Source organism: Hipposideros armiger, unplaced genomic scaffold, assembly GCF_001890085.2.
Source record: "Hipposideros armiger isolate ML-2016 unplaced genomic scaffold, ASM189008v1 scaffold_19, whole genome shotgun sequence".
Taxonomy (NCBI): Eukaryota; Metazoa; Chordata; class Mammalia; order Chiroptera; family Hipposideridae; genus Hipposideros; species Hipposideros armiger.
The window spans coordinates 4,562,382-4,577,135 of NW_017731369.1; the positions used below are offsets into that span (position 1 = coordinate 4,562,382).

The 14,754-nt window shown below is 50.7% G+C and overlaps 2 protein-coding genes across 2 annotated transcripts in view; one reads left to right on the forward strand and one right to left on the reverse strand.

Annotated features, from left to right (window-relative positions):
* The window catches only part of TAF1C (TATA-box binding protein associated factor, RNA polymerase I subunit C), a 13,807-nt gene extending 6,611 nt beyond the window's left edge, over positions 1-7,196 (reverse strand). Inside the window, exons 1-11 of the mRNA XM_019634803.1 lie at positions 7,055-7,196; positions 3,655-3,790; positions 2,440-2,521; positions 2,135-2,232; positions 1,968-2,057; positions 1,803-1,876; positions 919-1,157; positions 659-775; positions 465-582; positions 307-378; positions 20-210 (exon numbers count right to left, since the gene is read on the reverse strand). Of these exons, the coding sequence (XP_019490348.1) occupies positions 20-210; positions 307-378; positions 465-582; positions 659-775; positions 919-1,157; positions 1,803-1,876; positions 1,968-2,057; positions 2,135-2,232; positions 2,440-2,521; positions 3,655-3,789 (1,216 nt within the window). The 5' untranslated portion in view covers position 3,790; positions 7,055-7,196. The remainder of the gene's footprint in view (positions 1-19; positions 211-306; positions 379-464; positions 583-658; positions 776-918; positions 1,158-1,802; positions 1,877-1,967; positions 2,058-2,134; positions 2,233-2,439; positions 2,522-3,654; positions 3,791-7,054) is intronic.
* Positions 7,197-11,862: 4,666 nt separating this feature from the next.
* The window catches only part of ADAD2 (adenosine deaminase domain containing 2), a 5,201-nt gene continuing 2,309 nt past the window's right edge, over positions 11,863-14,754 (forward strand). The window contains exons 1-2 of the mRNA XM_019634812.1: positions 11,863-12,316; positions 14,365-14,505. Coding sequence (XP_019490357.1) covers positions 11,863-12,316; positions 14,365-14,505 — 595 coding nt within the window. The remainder of the gene's footprint in view (positions 12,317-14,364; positions 14,506-14,754) is intronic.

A 14,754-nucleotide genomic window follows, 5' to 3' on the forward strand; every position in this document is an offset into this window, starting at 1 on the left:
CCCCCACCCCAGCCCCCACCCTGGGTATCTGCTCTGTCCCAATGCTGGGCCTGTGACAGTCCCCACTCCCTCACCTGAGTGTCAATAATTTTCACTCCGGTGCGGTCACCCACAGTCAGCACCCGAGGGTGGGCTGTGAAGTCTGCCCAGCGCCAGGGAGAGGGGTCCCGGAACACAAGGGTCTCAGGGTCCTTGTAGATTTGCCGAAGCCTTGGAGAGACGGGAGGTGTGGGGTGGGAAGTGCAGGCCATAGTTCGAGGGGAGCCATTTGTGAGGATGGAGTGTTTTGGGGGAAAGGAGCATTACCCATCCTGGGGCGTCCATAGACAGATGGCTCCCGAACGGCTGCAGATGGCCAGCTCCCCGGGTAGGTGAGGGCTACAGGGCACAAGTGTGATTAATGTTGGGCCGCTCCCTTCTCCCATGCCTACCCCTTGCCGACCAGCCCAGTTCAGCCCCCTCACCTGAGGTTGATCCCTGTGGCCCCCTTCTCGACCTGCAGCACTTGGAGAGGGGCTGGCTGCCCCTGCTTGCTGACCTTCCACAGGGCACAGTGGTAGTCAGAGCGGACAGCCAGCAGAGCTGATGAGGAGATGGAGCGGGTCAGGGTCAGGCAGCAGGTCAGTCAGCAAGGGAAGCAGGTGTCTAAGGGCCTTACATTCTCCCTGCACGGTGCGGGTCACCACCTGCCGGACAGGTCCCCGGAGCTGGATGTGGCCAGGGTCCCCAAGGAGCCGAGGGTCACCGCCTGGGGTTAGACGGACTTCTTGGAAATCTGAGCCTCTTGCTAAGGATAAGTGCATAGTCACTGCAAGCCCCTCTTTCCCCCCTAATTCCTGCCCTTCCCCGGGACCATGCCAAGAGCACTTCGTCCACCAGAGGGCGCCAGCTGGAATCCTGCCAAGTGAGAAAGGATACATAGTCTGTCCAGGGTGCCTCCTGCAGGGTAGACCAGCTGCCCAACCCGGGGCATCCTTCCAGGCAGCCAGGCCAATGCACCTCCGGTAAAGGCATCATCCAGGAGCAGCTGCTGCCACCGCATTGCCAGCTCCTCGTGCAGCAGCTCTCCCAGGAGGTTTGCCACTGACTTGCCCAGGATCGGGCCCCCGAGGATGGAGAACCGGCGCTGTCGGCTGCTGAGGTAAGCCCAGGGACACCTGGGGACAAGAGGATGGCAGGAGGGTCAGGCTGTGGCAGTGACAGTGACAGTGAGGAGGACTGGGTACCAGTCCCAGGATGGCCAGGTGCAGTACACACATCTTTAATCTACCCAGAATTTCTTCCTTTTGGAAACCACCCCACCCTATTCCCATGCCCTGGGGGTTAGTCACATGACCCAGACCCGGCCACTCAGAGTATTCCATCACCCCTGGCCACATGACTGGCTCACAGCTGGGCACGACACCCAAGCCAAGCTAATGACACCCTTCCCAGGACTTCGGCTAGTGCCCCAGGAAAAGACACTGGCTCGTTCCTGGAATCACAACCCATCTTGCTGCGCTTGGAAACCATCTAGGAATCAAGCCAGGCAGAGGCAAGTGGGTGAGAAACTGAAGAAAAACAGAGCCCTATTCTAAACATTTGAAAACCTGGATACAGCCTTGCCTGCAGCCCATGAATTTAAATTCCCTTTTCCCCTTAGGCTAGTGGAGTTGGGTGTTTCACATGAGTAAATATGGCTCATGACTGCATGAGGTAGAGAGCACTGTGATGGAAACCTGGATCCGTGTCCAAGCAACGTCCACATCCCCACCACCACCAGCTAGGCCTGCCCACCCCATCCTTTCTCACTAGACACTTGCCCCCAGGGCTGGTGTCCACCGAGGTCCTGGAGTAGCCTCTTCACACTGACCACTGTCTTCTTCTTGGAGCGGCTCTGCGTGGAAAGGCCTTGTCAAGCTCGCACACCCTAGGGTTCATCCCGACATGAAGTGGCAGCCCCGCTCTGGCCGGCCAGGGTTACTCACTCTCGCTCCCTCCAGCTTGAAATTCTCCAGCATCAGCTTCCCCAGGGGTGCAAAGGCTATGTCCCCATGGTCCCACAGGAACCAGCTGAGCTGCGGGAGAGGAGGCTAGGTCACTAAGCAAGGCCCCAGCCACACAGCACTGTCCACTCCATCGTGGGGCCACTCACCTGTTCAGTAACATCCAGCACAGGTCGGGGCTGCCGCAGGAACTTGGGACCTCCCCGGAAAAGCAGGTCCTGAGCAGTCAGGCCGGGGTCCCAGGGATCTGAGGGAAGAGTGAGGTTGGGGAAAGGGTCTGTCCCGAGGACTGGGAAGGGCTCAGAAGTGGGGCCATGTATCCCAGGGGACTGGAGGTACCCAAGGGGTCTGGGGGTGGAGTGTAGGGGGAGGGAAAGTCTCAGGATGGGTGGATTCGGGGAGAGAAGCGACGGGGCAGCAGGTTAGAAGGGGGCCTGAGGATCAAGACCCTTACCAGGACCAGGTGGCAGCACGGGAAGGGGACCAGGGGTGTCTGGCTCCCAGAGCAGGCCCTTTGCCAAGTGCAGCGCCCCATTCTGTAGAAACACAACAATGCAACAGTGAGTGTGCTTCTGGGACAGGTGCTATCGCCAGCACTTGTCTTTCACTAAATCATTCCATCCTCACAAGGAGCCTGCCAAGTTGGTACAACAGTCATCGTCAATTTACTGATGAAGAAATGGGGGCAGAGAGAGGCTGTCACTTGCCCCAGGTGACACCCAGTAAAGAGAAGGGCTGGGTTTGAACCCAGGCAGTCTGATCCCAGTGTGTGCTTTCGACCTCCAGGCTGCACTGGCTCTCGAAGGAGCCCCCCGCACCATTACTGGCTGACCCAAATCCCACCTGATTCTCATTTGCACTCAGGACACCCTTTGGTCACTTATTCGGGGCACCCACAGGCCACTACACTCCCCACTGCAGGGCTGTGGATGGCTAAGCTCAAACAAGAGAAGACGGAAGAGCCAGCAGGCCAGGCTTCCAGAGGGGGGCAACTTGACTTAAGCCCTTCCTTATCAAGGAAGCCTCACAGTCCACCTGGTTCCTCTCCCAGCCCCGCCCCCACCACTGTCTCTTTTAATTTTCTCACCCACCTGCCTTTGCCTGGCTAATCCTTAGCCAGCCTGTCTCCAAGCAGCAGCTTTAGGCTTAGGCTTCCAGCTTCCTTCCTGTCCCAGGAGATCTGGAGATCTCCCCTCCCCTCACCTCCCACCTCACCCCCACTGTGCTGTTTCAGAATGCTTTTGGTTTCTGCTCAAAGCTATTATCACATTTGTACTGATTTTGTCCTTTGGTCTGTCTACTTGTCTATTCTCACTCACCCTAACTCTAAGTTCCACAGGGTGGACTGTACCCAACCCATTCTTGCTGGATTCCCAGGGTCTAGGGAGGTATCTAGCATGCTGTACGAGCTGTTCAAGGAGTAGCTGTTGAACAAAGGCTGGGGGAGAGAGAGGTAGGTAGGAAAGAGCAAGCCAACTCGTTACTCAGCTCCCTAAACACTCTGTGGATGGTAGGCTGTCCCACGGACCCCAAAGGAGGGCATTCTGGCTTGAAATGTGTCTTAGCAGACACACCACGCTGTACTCCTGCCAACTGATGTGAATGCTAGAAAATGGGGCCGAGTGAAGGCACCCACCCGAGCTGCCAGGGCTCTCCCTGCCCTCCTTACCTCGGAATTCTGCAGGGACTCTGGCAGGGTCAGTGCATCTCTCCAGCTGCACATGAAGGACATGTCAGGGACATCGCTCAGACCAAGTGGGCCAGTCATAAACAATGTGGGGCGAAGGGAGCTGGGGAAGTCCATCCTGGAAAGTAAGAACCATGTCACAGGGCCGGCCGAGGGCACGATGGTTAAGAGCTGGCTTGGGACGCCAGAGGGCCCCGGTTCGGATCCCACAGATGAGGGCCAGTGACACTGCCCTCTACAGCTAAGATGCTGAACAACAGCTCAACCTGGAGCTGGGCTGCCATGAGTCGCCGGCGACAGCGTAGGCTGCAGCCCCTGTGGCAGTGGGTTGCCATGGGCTACTGTGTGTAGCCAGCAGCCAGCGTGAGTGGCCAGCAGCCGCAGTGAGCAGCCGTCCAGAAGTCGGCGACTGATCTGCCTCGCCCGGGAAGAGCGCAATGATGGTGCCAACTTGGGCCAGTGAAGCAACGCCCTCCACAACTAGACCGAAGAACAAAACGACAGCAACTTGTCTGTTCCCCTTCCCCCAATTCCCCAGCGCTGTTCCCATCCCCCCAATTCCCCAATAAAAATCTTTAAAAAAAAAAAAAGAATATGTCACAGTGGCCTCCTCAAAGGCCTGAATTTGACCAATGGCCTCCAGAGTGAAAAGTGCCCTCAGAGGAGTAGACTTTCTTTGAAGGAGCAGATAATAAAGAAAAAATGAGTATGCAGTCTATTGCGAGACAGTAGTAAGTGCTATATCAAAACCAACCAACCAACCATGAGGGAGAGGATGGAGATAGGCTGAGGGTATGGTTTTTGCAATGGCAGCCAGGGAAAGCCTCGTTGAGAAGGTGGCTTTTGGCATGGCCTGAACCTAATGAGGAAGGGAACCACACACAGACAACTGGGAAGAGGGTTCCTGGCCGAATGTGAACAGCAAGTACAAAAGTCCTAGGGCAGGAAGCGTTTGAGAAACAACTAGGAGGCCATAGAATGAACGAGGAGAGTGGGAGGGGATAAAGACAGGTGGCAAGGGGTCAGCTTCCATCATAGCTCTTAGATATTATAATCACATATTTGTAAGCTACATGCCCTACACTCCAGGCTACACTCCCAAGACTAACTCAGGTTCCCCAAAGCCAGGGACTGAGTCTTAGTTCTCTGTCATACCACTCTGTCAAGTATAGTACCTTCCAGAAAATGCACTATGTGTTGAATAAAAATAAATTTAGTGAAAGGGCTTTGCTACATACAAAGTGCTCTAGAAGTATAAGTAGCCACACCATCCGTCTTTTTTTATTAACAGCAAACATAGTAGCGGTGCTCACTTACTGAGTGTAAACATCTGCCAGACACAGTACTACATGTTTTTGTCTTCTATTCTCCCTATTTTGGGGTTTAGGAAATTGAGGCTCAGGAAGGAGCCACTTGCCCAAGGCCAAGAGCTTCCCCATCCAATACAGTCCAAGTTCTGCACCACCACTCTCCTGTGCATCCCAAAGCAAACACCAGCATTAGGGTCTCGGTATGCACAAATCTTTTCCCTTGGAACTGCTGCTGCATTTGATCAGTTTATTCTGTAAGCTCTGTACATCCATGTACCCTCAGGACCATGCAAAGTGCCCATCACAAGCAAATACCAGTCAATACTTGTCACATGAATAAATGTTTCTCCAGCAAGTCAGCCTTATTCTGATTGTGGCTTCTATGTATAGTCTTCTCTCTTCTGCTAAACTGCAAGTTCTCCGAGGGCAGGGGCTGTATCTCTTTCATTCCTGGGTTACTGGTGCCTGGCTGCTGCTGTCGTTCTCTTTACCATGACCAGAGAGGGCAGTGGCCGGAATCAAGGAGCTGCTCAGGGAGTCCTTGTGAAAAACACTGGCTTCCATGGACTGACTGTACCGATTGTGGCGAAGAAGCACCCAAGCCTCTGAAGCGGCTGCATCCCTGATAAATCAGCGCGCACGCGCACACGTACGTCTCCAGCTTCTCCCTTGTGCCTGGGCTCCAATCACACTCACCTCCTCTAGGCGCTTCCTCACCAGGCTTTTCACCACAGGGCCTCTGCACACTATCTCTCTGCTTAAAAGGATTGCCAGTGTCCTTCCTACCCACCCACAAAATCCAACTCGTCCTTCAGGTTTCCAGTCAGGAAGCCTCTCCCAGTTCCGCCAACCCATGGAAAAGGGGCTTTATTGATCCCCAGGGCCTTGGTATTTGCTACATGGTAACAATCATTGGTATTTGCTACATGGTAACAATCAGTGCCCGCAAGCTGAAGGAACAAATCCAGGAATGAATGAACAACAGTGTAGTCTGTGGATCACATAGCCGGAACCTGCACCTGGGAAGAGCAACCTTGAGCCACATCTCCTGGCCAATAAGCAACAATGAACGACAGAGCCATAATCACAGGAGAGATAAGCAGGCTCAGGAAAAGTGTCTAAAGTTGCGCGTGCACATTAGTTAAAAGAGCTGTTCAATAGTTAACTTTCCCTCATTATAATGATAAAAAACACTCTCCTGGGCGGAGATTTAAGATGCTAATGAGACATGGTATGCATAAAATAGCACGTAGGTACACTGCCCATCTCAACATACTTTGGGGAAGGAGAAAGAAAAGAAGAAGGGAGTGGCCTCCAACCCCAAGCGCCTATAAGACCGCTGGACCTGTAAACCTCCATGAGCCACATCCATTCTCTTTTGGAGTGTGCTTCTGTGGTGCATCCAACTTTCGCTTTAATAAACCTTTCTCTCCGCAAAACTTTCGCCCACTCTCTTTTTCCTTTTTCTTGTCCCGCTGTGTAACCCGTTTCAGTGCCTGCAGCCTACGGGCAGAGGCCAGGCAATGGTTCAGGGCCACAGTTTGCTCTAGCATAGGGTACTATGAGAGGCCCAGGGGGACGGACCTGCCATAAATCCAAACCCATGCATCCACTCCCTTGATGTCTATCCGGAGAAGGGCAAGGACCCCTGAGCCGGTAACATGAGGAAAAAGGAATCAAACAGCCTCAAACAAACCCAGGCCGTCTGAGGATGTTGGTGGAGCCCACGACCTCAGAAAAGCCCCTAGACAAGGCAACCTCAACTTCCCAGCCTCACCTGAGGCTCTCCAGGCCTCGAAGGCTGCGTTACTGCCACGCCGGACACGCAGGAGATGGGTGAAGGGATCCGGACGGTCCCTCCCCTCATACATCTATCTACTCGGCCACGTCCTCCCTATTCACCTCTTCCCACTTCCACCTCCAGGCCCTGGACTTTCAAGATCAAAGGACTCTCATCAAACGCTGTGTACCAGACAGCTTGGGGCCCGTGGACCCGCGCAGAGGGCAGACCGGAGCTCTCTTCCCGGCCCCGGGACCCCTCTTCCTGCCGTCCGCAGGGCGCACGCACTTACGTAGCCCGGGCCTCGCGTGCTCGTCTGGGAAATGGACCTCCACGTGACGCTCGCCTGTCCCTCGTGACACGAGGGCGCCCAAAGCGACACCCGACCTCCAGCAAACCCCGATGAATCAACCTCACAACCGTAATTAACGGTCTTCCGGGCCTGGCCGGAAGTGCTCCCTCGAAGGCAGGAAGTCCCGCCTCCCAGCCTGGCCTCACGGGCGCCCCAGAGCGCCACCTTCCGGGAGGAGGGGAAATGGGCGTGGAGGCGGTGCTGTGGGCAGTAGAAATAAAATCTCAAGTCCCAGTGGTGCAGGCAATGTTGAGGACATTTCGAATTCCACCTCTGCTTAACGTCCTATTTTGCAGCGTTCTTTTGAGTAGTAAATTTATTCACTCAGCAAACACTGAGCACCTACTATGAGCTAGGCACTGTATTAGTCAGTAGGAACCTTTACGGTTGTCCTTATGTCCTATGAAGCAGGCTTTACATATAAGTGTACAGGTAACCTTGGGGATGCATGAGGTTTCCCCACTGGTCAGGCAAGCATAGCTTTAGGCATTGATTCTCAAATTATGGCGTGCATCAACATCACCTGGAGGGCATGTTAAAACATAGTTCCTGATTCAGGGAGGCTGGGGTGGGGCCTGATAATTTGAGTTGCTAAATTCCCAGATGATGATGATTCTGCTTGCTTAGGGGCCAAGCTTTAAGTATTGTGCAATTATCTTAACCTAGTAGCTCTCAAACTTGATCGTGCATCAGAATCCCCTAGAGGGCTTGTTAAAACAGCCTGTTGGGCCCCACCGGAGAGTTTCTGGTTTAGTATTAATAGATCTGGGATGGATCCAAGAATTTGCATTTCTAATGAGTTCCCAGGTGATGCTCATGTTTCTGGTCCAGGCACCACACTTGGAGAACCATTTAAAGAATCAATTTCCAAAATCTTGGCTTCCATCACAATACATAGTTTTTATCTGGGAGATGCTTGGATTCAGATATGGCTCTCTTTTGGAATCTCCCCTTTCACAATCGCTTTTCCCCCCACTTTGTGCCCAAGATGGGCACTGAACAAGGGGGAGCGATTCCAAAACCTGGATTCCTACAAGAGAGTCCCTAGAAGACTATGAAAAGCAGGTTCAGTAAGAAGTAATGATGGAAGGGTGCAGGAAGGGGAATTTTGGGGGCTGACAATATTTTGTTCATCTGCATACTGGTTACATGGGTATGTTCAGTATGTGAAAATTCATCAAAAGATTTGTACACTTTTCTGTACATACTATGTTATACTTCACTAAAGAGTCTTTTAAAAACAGAAAGAAGAAGAAAACATTGCTGGCTGTGACACTATCTCACTGAGACTTTAACTTCTTGGTTAGGCTAAGTGCCTTCCCAGCTACCTATCTCAGAAATAGAATTTAGAAGTCACTCTAGGAGGGTGGGAATTCTTCTGTCTGTGCTGGTCACCAATGTAGCCCAAACAACTAGAAGAGTAGATGCTTGATAAACATTTGAATCAATGAAATGAGACGGTTCTTTTGAGAAAGCATCAACACATTTATTTAAGTTGAAGAAATAAAGTCAGACTATTTCTGATAAAAAGTAAGTCTGATTTAGGTGAGTGGTTTGACTATGAGGGTAGGCTTTGCCAGTTAGATCATTTGGAGAGCATTTTTCATAAATGGAATAGGCTCGGTCTACAGCTCTATGGTTTTGGTAAAATATATTGGAAGGATTATTATAATATATAATAAGTTAAAGATTGCTCTTTTTATAATTATTTAAACTTGTGACTAAAATATTTGGGATAGTTTTTAAAAATTATTTTATGGGTATGTATACAAAAAAATTGAAGACTATATTAGTTTCTTTTTGCTGCTGTAACAAATTACCACAAACTGAGTGGCTTAAAACAACCCAATATCATACAATTCTGGAGGTCAGAAGCCTGAAATGGAGGTCTCATTGGGCTAAAATCCAGGTGTTAGCAGGGTTGTGTTCTTTTCTGAAGGCTCCAAGGGAGAATCATGTTTTGTTTTGTTCTGTTTTGTTTTGCCTTTTTCAGCTTCTGAAAGCTGCCTGAATTCCTTGATTCATGGTCCCCTTCCATCTTTAAAGCCAGCAATGGCCAGTTGAGGCTTTCTCATGATACCACTTCTGATTCTGACTCTCTGTCTCTCTTCCTCAGGATGCTTGTGATTACATTGGACCTACCTAGATAACCCAGGATAATTTCCCTATCTTAAATTCAGCTGATTAGAAACCTTAATTCCATCTGCAACCTTAGTTCCCTCTTGCCATATGATGCAACATATTCACAGGCCATGGGGATCAGGACCTGAACACCTTTGAGGAACTATTATTTCACTTGCCATGCTTAAGAGACACCCATCCAGCTTCTGCACTGGGATGTCAATTCCCTTTCTTCCTTCTTTCCTTCTTCTAAACAAGCTGTTATGTTTCCTTTTGTTACTGATATATTTCTTAACATGCAGTAAAGTGCACACATCTTCAGTGTACAGCTCATTGAGTTTTTACATACATATAAACTTACACAACCACTACCCAGCTCAAGACAGAGAACATTTCCATCGCTCCAGAAAATTCCCTGGTGCCATTTCCCAGTCAATACCCCCTTCAAAAAATAACCACGATTCTGACTCTTATCACCATAAATTAATTTTGCCAGTTCAACCTCAGTGGTAGAAAAGACAATCTGGGAAATATAATCAATAATGTGGTAAATATTTTTAAGGGGCAAGATGGACTCACCTCTTGTTAGGGAGACCACTTCATAGTCTGTGTAGAGGTCTGAGTACCGCACTGCATTTCTGAAGCTGATGTTGAATAATATTGTATGTCAACTATAATTATTTATACATATAGTCACGGGACGTGGAGTAGAGTGTGGGAATGGAGTCAATGGAATTGTAATAGATAAGTATGATATCGGGGGTGGGAGGGCAGTAGACGGGGGAGGGAGGTTGTTTCTGTGTGAAGGGTGAAAAGGATAACTATTGCATTGTTCTGTACACCTGAAACTAACAATAAAAAAGAAATTTTGTCAGTTCAAGAACTTTATATAAATACAATCATGCAGAAGGTACTCCTTTTAGTCTGGTTCCTTTCATTTGTCGACTGAAAAATAATATCGACTAGGTGTTTCATCACCAAAAATAGATTTGGGAAAAAGAAGGGTTGTAACCCAGCGCATGCAGACATGGCAAGTGACATGCACACTCTGGCCTGCATGCCAAGATGAAGGAGTATTTATAGAAGGGAAAAGGAAGTTAATGGAAGGGTTAATTAGAACCATGGAGCTTTAATATAAACATAGAGTTCTTCATGTAGGGTTCTCATGTGTAGAATTCTTGCAATTACATAGAGGGCAAGAATTTCTATAAACCCTAGCTCCTCCCATAGACCCTCTGGACTGATTATGTGGGCTTAAAGTTCCACTTCGTCTTTTATCACATTCAACATTGCCTATGAGATTTACCTATGTTGTGCAGTAGCTTCTTTCTTTCTTTCTCTCTTTCTTTCTTTCTTTCTTTCTTTCTTTCTTTCTTTCTTTCTTTCTTTCTTTCTTTTATTATTACTGAGTAATAGTTCACTCTTTGACTCTACCACCATTTGTTTATGCAATTTCCTGTTGGTGACCTTTCTGGGTTTCACAAATCTGTTCACGTCTCTTTGTGGATATGGGCTGCCATCATTCCACTTCTGAACACCTGCTGTGCTGCTGGTGTTCTGTCTACTGGGCCTAATTTTGTTCTTGAACTACACCTGAAAACCAGAATTGTTCTTCCTGGTGCCAACCCTTGAAACGTTTGGGAGGTTGAATCTACTCTTCCTGCCACATCTACTCTTCCCAAGTTAAACATTCCTGGTTCCACCACCTGCTCAGTATATGTCCCAGATTACACACTGCAGCAATTCTGGTTAGCATTGTCAGACCCAAAGGCAGTATTTGCAGCAACAATGGGATGGGTCTTACAGACTGTGAACTGAGTAATTGGTCATGTTTTTCCCATCACTGGCTCCTATAAGACTTGGTTAAATTTGTGGCCCCCTTCAAGCAAATATGTGCTGCAGCACAGCAGGCCATATGTCAATTGCCCTTATCCCTAATTTCATCTTATTTTTGTTATTTCTCCTTCATTCCTAGTCCCTCATTTTAAAGAATGGTTGTCTTGTGGTATTTTTATGAGCCAACTCAAAATCCCGCCTGAAGAAAAAAAGGGCAGAGCACCAAATGTTTAATTTTGGCTAGAGAGCATTTCGAGTTGGCTTCAGGAAGGCGTACAGTTTACAGTTTTTAAACGTAAATCCTAAAGATGCTGTGGGATTGTTTCAATTGAGAACACCTTCATTTATTGGATGAGAATTCCCCAGCTCAGCTAAGCGGCTAGGGGTAGGCTGCTGGGATGGCTGTGGTTTGGGGGCAGCCTTGTTGCGGAAGCCAGATGACATGCTGGACTTGCTTCCCCAGAACCACCTGAGGACCAAGAGGCTGGTGGTAGATCCCCCTCTAATCCCGGTGCCCGAAACTCCGCACCTGAAGTGGGATGTCCACTCTGTCCACATCCCGGCTGCGGCCGTCCAGGAGACGGGCCTTCCCATTGGTTGGGAGCACGGTTTGCCACACCTCCGCGGGCTCTCATTGCCAGCAGCGATGCGGAGAGCGGAGCTCGCAACGTGCTGTAGGATGCACCACGTGCTCCCCACGCGGAAGCCAGCTGGCGCGTGTAAAACGGCACGGGCGGCGCAAGATTAGGATCGGCCCTATCCGCTGTCCGCTCTGGTCCTCACGTTCAGCCATGGCTTCAGCGGCCAGTACGGCCCCAGGCGCTGCTGACAGCGGCCGCAGGAGACACCGCCTGGCGGCTTCACTGCAGATCAGCCCCCGGCCCAGCCCCTGGCGCCCTTCTGCCAGCCAGGGCCCAAACTCCTTGGAGCCAGCGCCTGCCTCCAGCACGGTGAACAATGAGGGGGGTGGGCAGCCTCTGGCCTCGGCTGCCGCGGGGGACAGTGGGCCCCCGGCGGGGGCCGGAGTCAGGGTCCCGGGGGCAGCTCAAGCACAGGAAAACTTGGGGGAACAGACGGGGCAGTCCCCGAGGGTCTCTGTCGGGCCTGCCGGGGACGTCCCGAAGGCGGCCAGACATCTGGGCCTACAGCTCAAAGACCCGCCTCCCGCGGAGGCGGTGACCTTGCTCACCAAGTACGCGGCCAGTCTTGGCATCTCCCTGATCTTCCGAGAGGACAAGACGGCAGGTGAGGCCCTGGGAGCGGGACGGCAGCCTGTTCCCGGCTAACCCAGATGAAACTGGGGACCAGGAAGTAGGCCTGAGCCTGGGGCCCTGAGGCAGACAGACCCTGCTGTGATGTTAGGACTTCTAGCTACAGCGGTCATCTAACTGTGGCTGGCCACCGCCGGGTGAACATTATCCCCATCTGAAGCCCCCAGAGGTTAAAGGACATGCCCCAAGCTACTGACCCTTTTGTCATGCTTTGTTTTGAAGACCAATTACAATGTAATAACAGTTGCCGGTCAAGCATTGGAGATACCTGAGTGAGGGCCAGCCCCTGACTTAAATACATTATCAAACACAGTTTGATAATGAGAACACGGCATAGAGATATAATCATTACCATATCCTTTCCTCTTCCTCAGTGTATCCCGCCTGCACTCCCCCCCCACACACACACACATACACTCCCGACTCAGACACAGACACACACCGCGATACACCAGGTCCCAAATTCAGGTTCCCAACCTTAAGCCAGTGCATTCCTAGTTTCTAAGGAAATAGCAAGAAAACCATTCCTTAAGCTGTTGGGACCTTTTGTAAAATTACCTAAGAGAACCCTGAATGAACAGCTCAAAAAGAGAGAATGTATATTTAATGTGTGTTGGGATTTGCTTTCATCTGGTGTAGCAGGACAGCAGACATGGAAATGGCTGTCATGAAGGAATAAGTAAATAGTCACAGATCCCTTAAAACCGGAGGCACAGCTCGCTATTCAGGGCCACATGGGAAGAGACCAGGGTGGGTCAGGAGGCAGAAGAGGGAGGGGAGAGCAGGGCCCAGAGCCTTTATTGGGGTTTTCTTGGAAAAGAACAGTTGAGGCAATGTAGGTAGAATGAGTAAGCTTAGGATTGAGGAAGGCAAGGCATTGAGTAAATTTAGGGGGCCTTGGGGTGGCCCCTAGTTGTCTAATACCTGGCCCCAGGGTGACTTAGGGTTTGAGGAATATTGGCTTGAGTGAGCGTTTGATGGTTAGGGTGTGAGCTCTAGATTGGTTGGTTTCTATGTCAAAGGCATGCTTGCAGGGTAGTCATTCGTTAACTCCAGGAATTTGGTAGACCTGGGAGGGGCGGTCTGCACAGGATCGATGGCTCAAATGCCAGAGCATCAGGAATACAGAAAATCAGAAAATAGATTCATTACAGATGATCGTAGCTAGCACACATGAGCTCTGGATGATGGGCTTCAGGCACATTAACTCATTCAGTCCTCACAACTATTCCTTAAGGGAAGCACAATTCTGTTACCACCATTCTACAGATGGGAAGACAGGCCAGAGAGGTTGCAGCTGCCTGCATGGCAGTGTGACCCCAGGCAGTCATTTTTCAGAGCCTGAGCTAACCCACAAGGTTATAGCGTGCCGCTCTTCTGCTGAAGGCACCCTTCCCACTGTTTACATGAGTAGGTGCAGTTTTTAGTCATTTATTTTTATTTTCTATTTTGACACAATTTCAAGGAATTGTGTAAAAGCACTCCCATAAACTCTTCACCCAGATTCCCCATGTAATATTTGCCACCTTTGCTTTGTGTATGTCTTTCTCTCCCTTCTATATATTTATTTACATATAAATATTCACGTTAATTTTTTCTGAACAATCTGAACAAATGTAGACGAGAAATAGAGCCGTGTGTTTGGGGCAAGGCAGAGGTGGTGCGGTATACTCAAGGTCGTCATCTTGAGAACAGCAGGGCCCTGGATTTGGGTCCCGGCACTGCCTGGTACGCTGCCTGTCCTTAGTGTGCCCCTTTGTAAAATAGGATCTTACGGACCTATTTCAGAGGGGCTTGTGAGGATTTTCTGCGTGAGGATGGGCCTGGCACACCAAAGCACCTGCTGTGCCTGGTGCAGGAGTCGGCAGTCTGTCTCCTTGTCATCCTGGCCATCCTCAGTCAGGAGGAAGCACAGCTGAGAGCCCCTGTGGCTTGGGTGGGGCAGATGTCATCCTGGCCCTCCTAGAAAGGGTCCACGATGAGCATGAAGTGCAGGGCACCACTTCACGCCCCCTTCTCTAGACCCCTGCTTCCCCTTCTCTGTGTGCGTGGAACTGGATGGGGTGGCCTGCCCTGCGGGCACTGCCAACAGCAAGAAGGAGGCCAAACAGCAGGCAGCGCTCTCTGCCCTTAGCTACATCCGGAGTCAGCTGGAGAAACCAGGTAAGGGGGCAGGTAACCCAGGAGACCCAGCCCCAGCTGGGGTGGGGGGCTGAAACGCTGTGCACATGCGCATGTGTGTGGGCCGGGGGAGTTGCTGCAGAGACCACCTGAGCATCAGGACTGGGCCTGCAGGGAGCTGGGGACATGAGCTGACCCTTACCCTAATGTCCTTTGAAGCATGTCTGCCCTGGGGACAAGGACTGCTAGAAGGCCAGCCAGGAACTGGTTTCTGGAAGATGAATTCCTTCC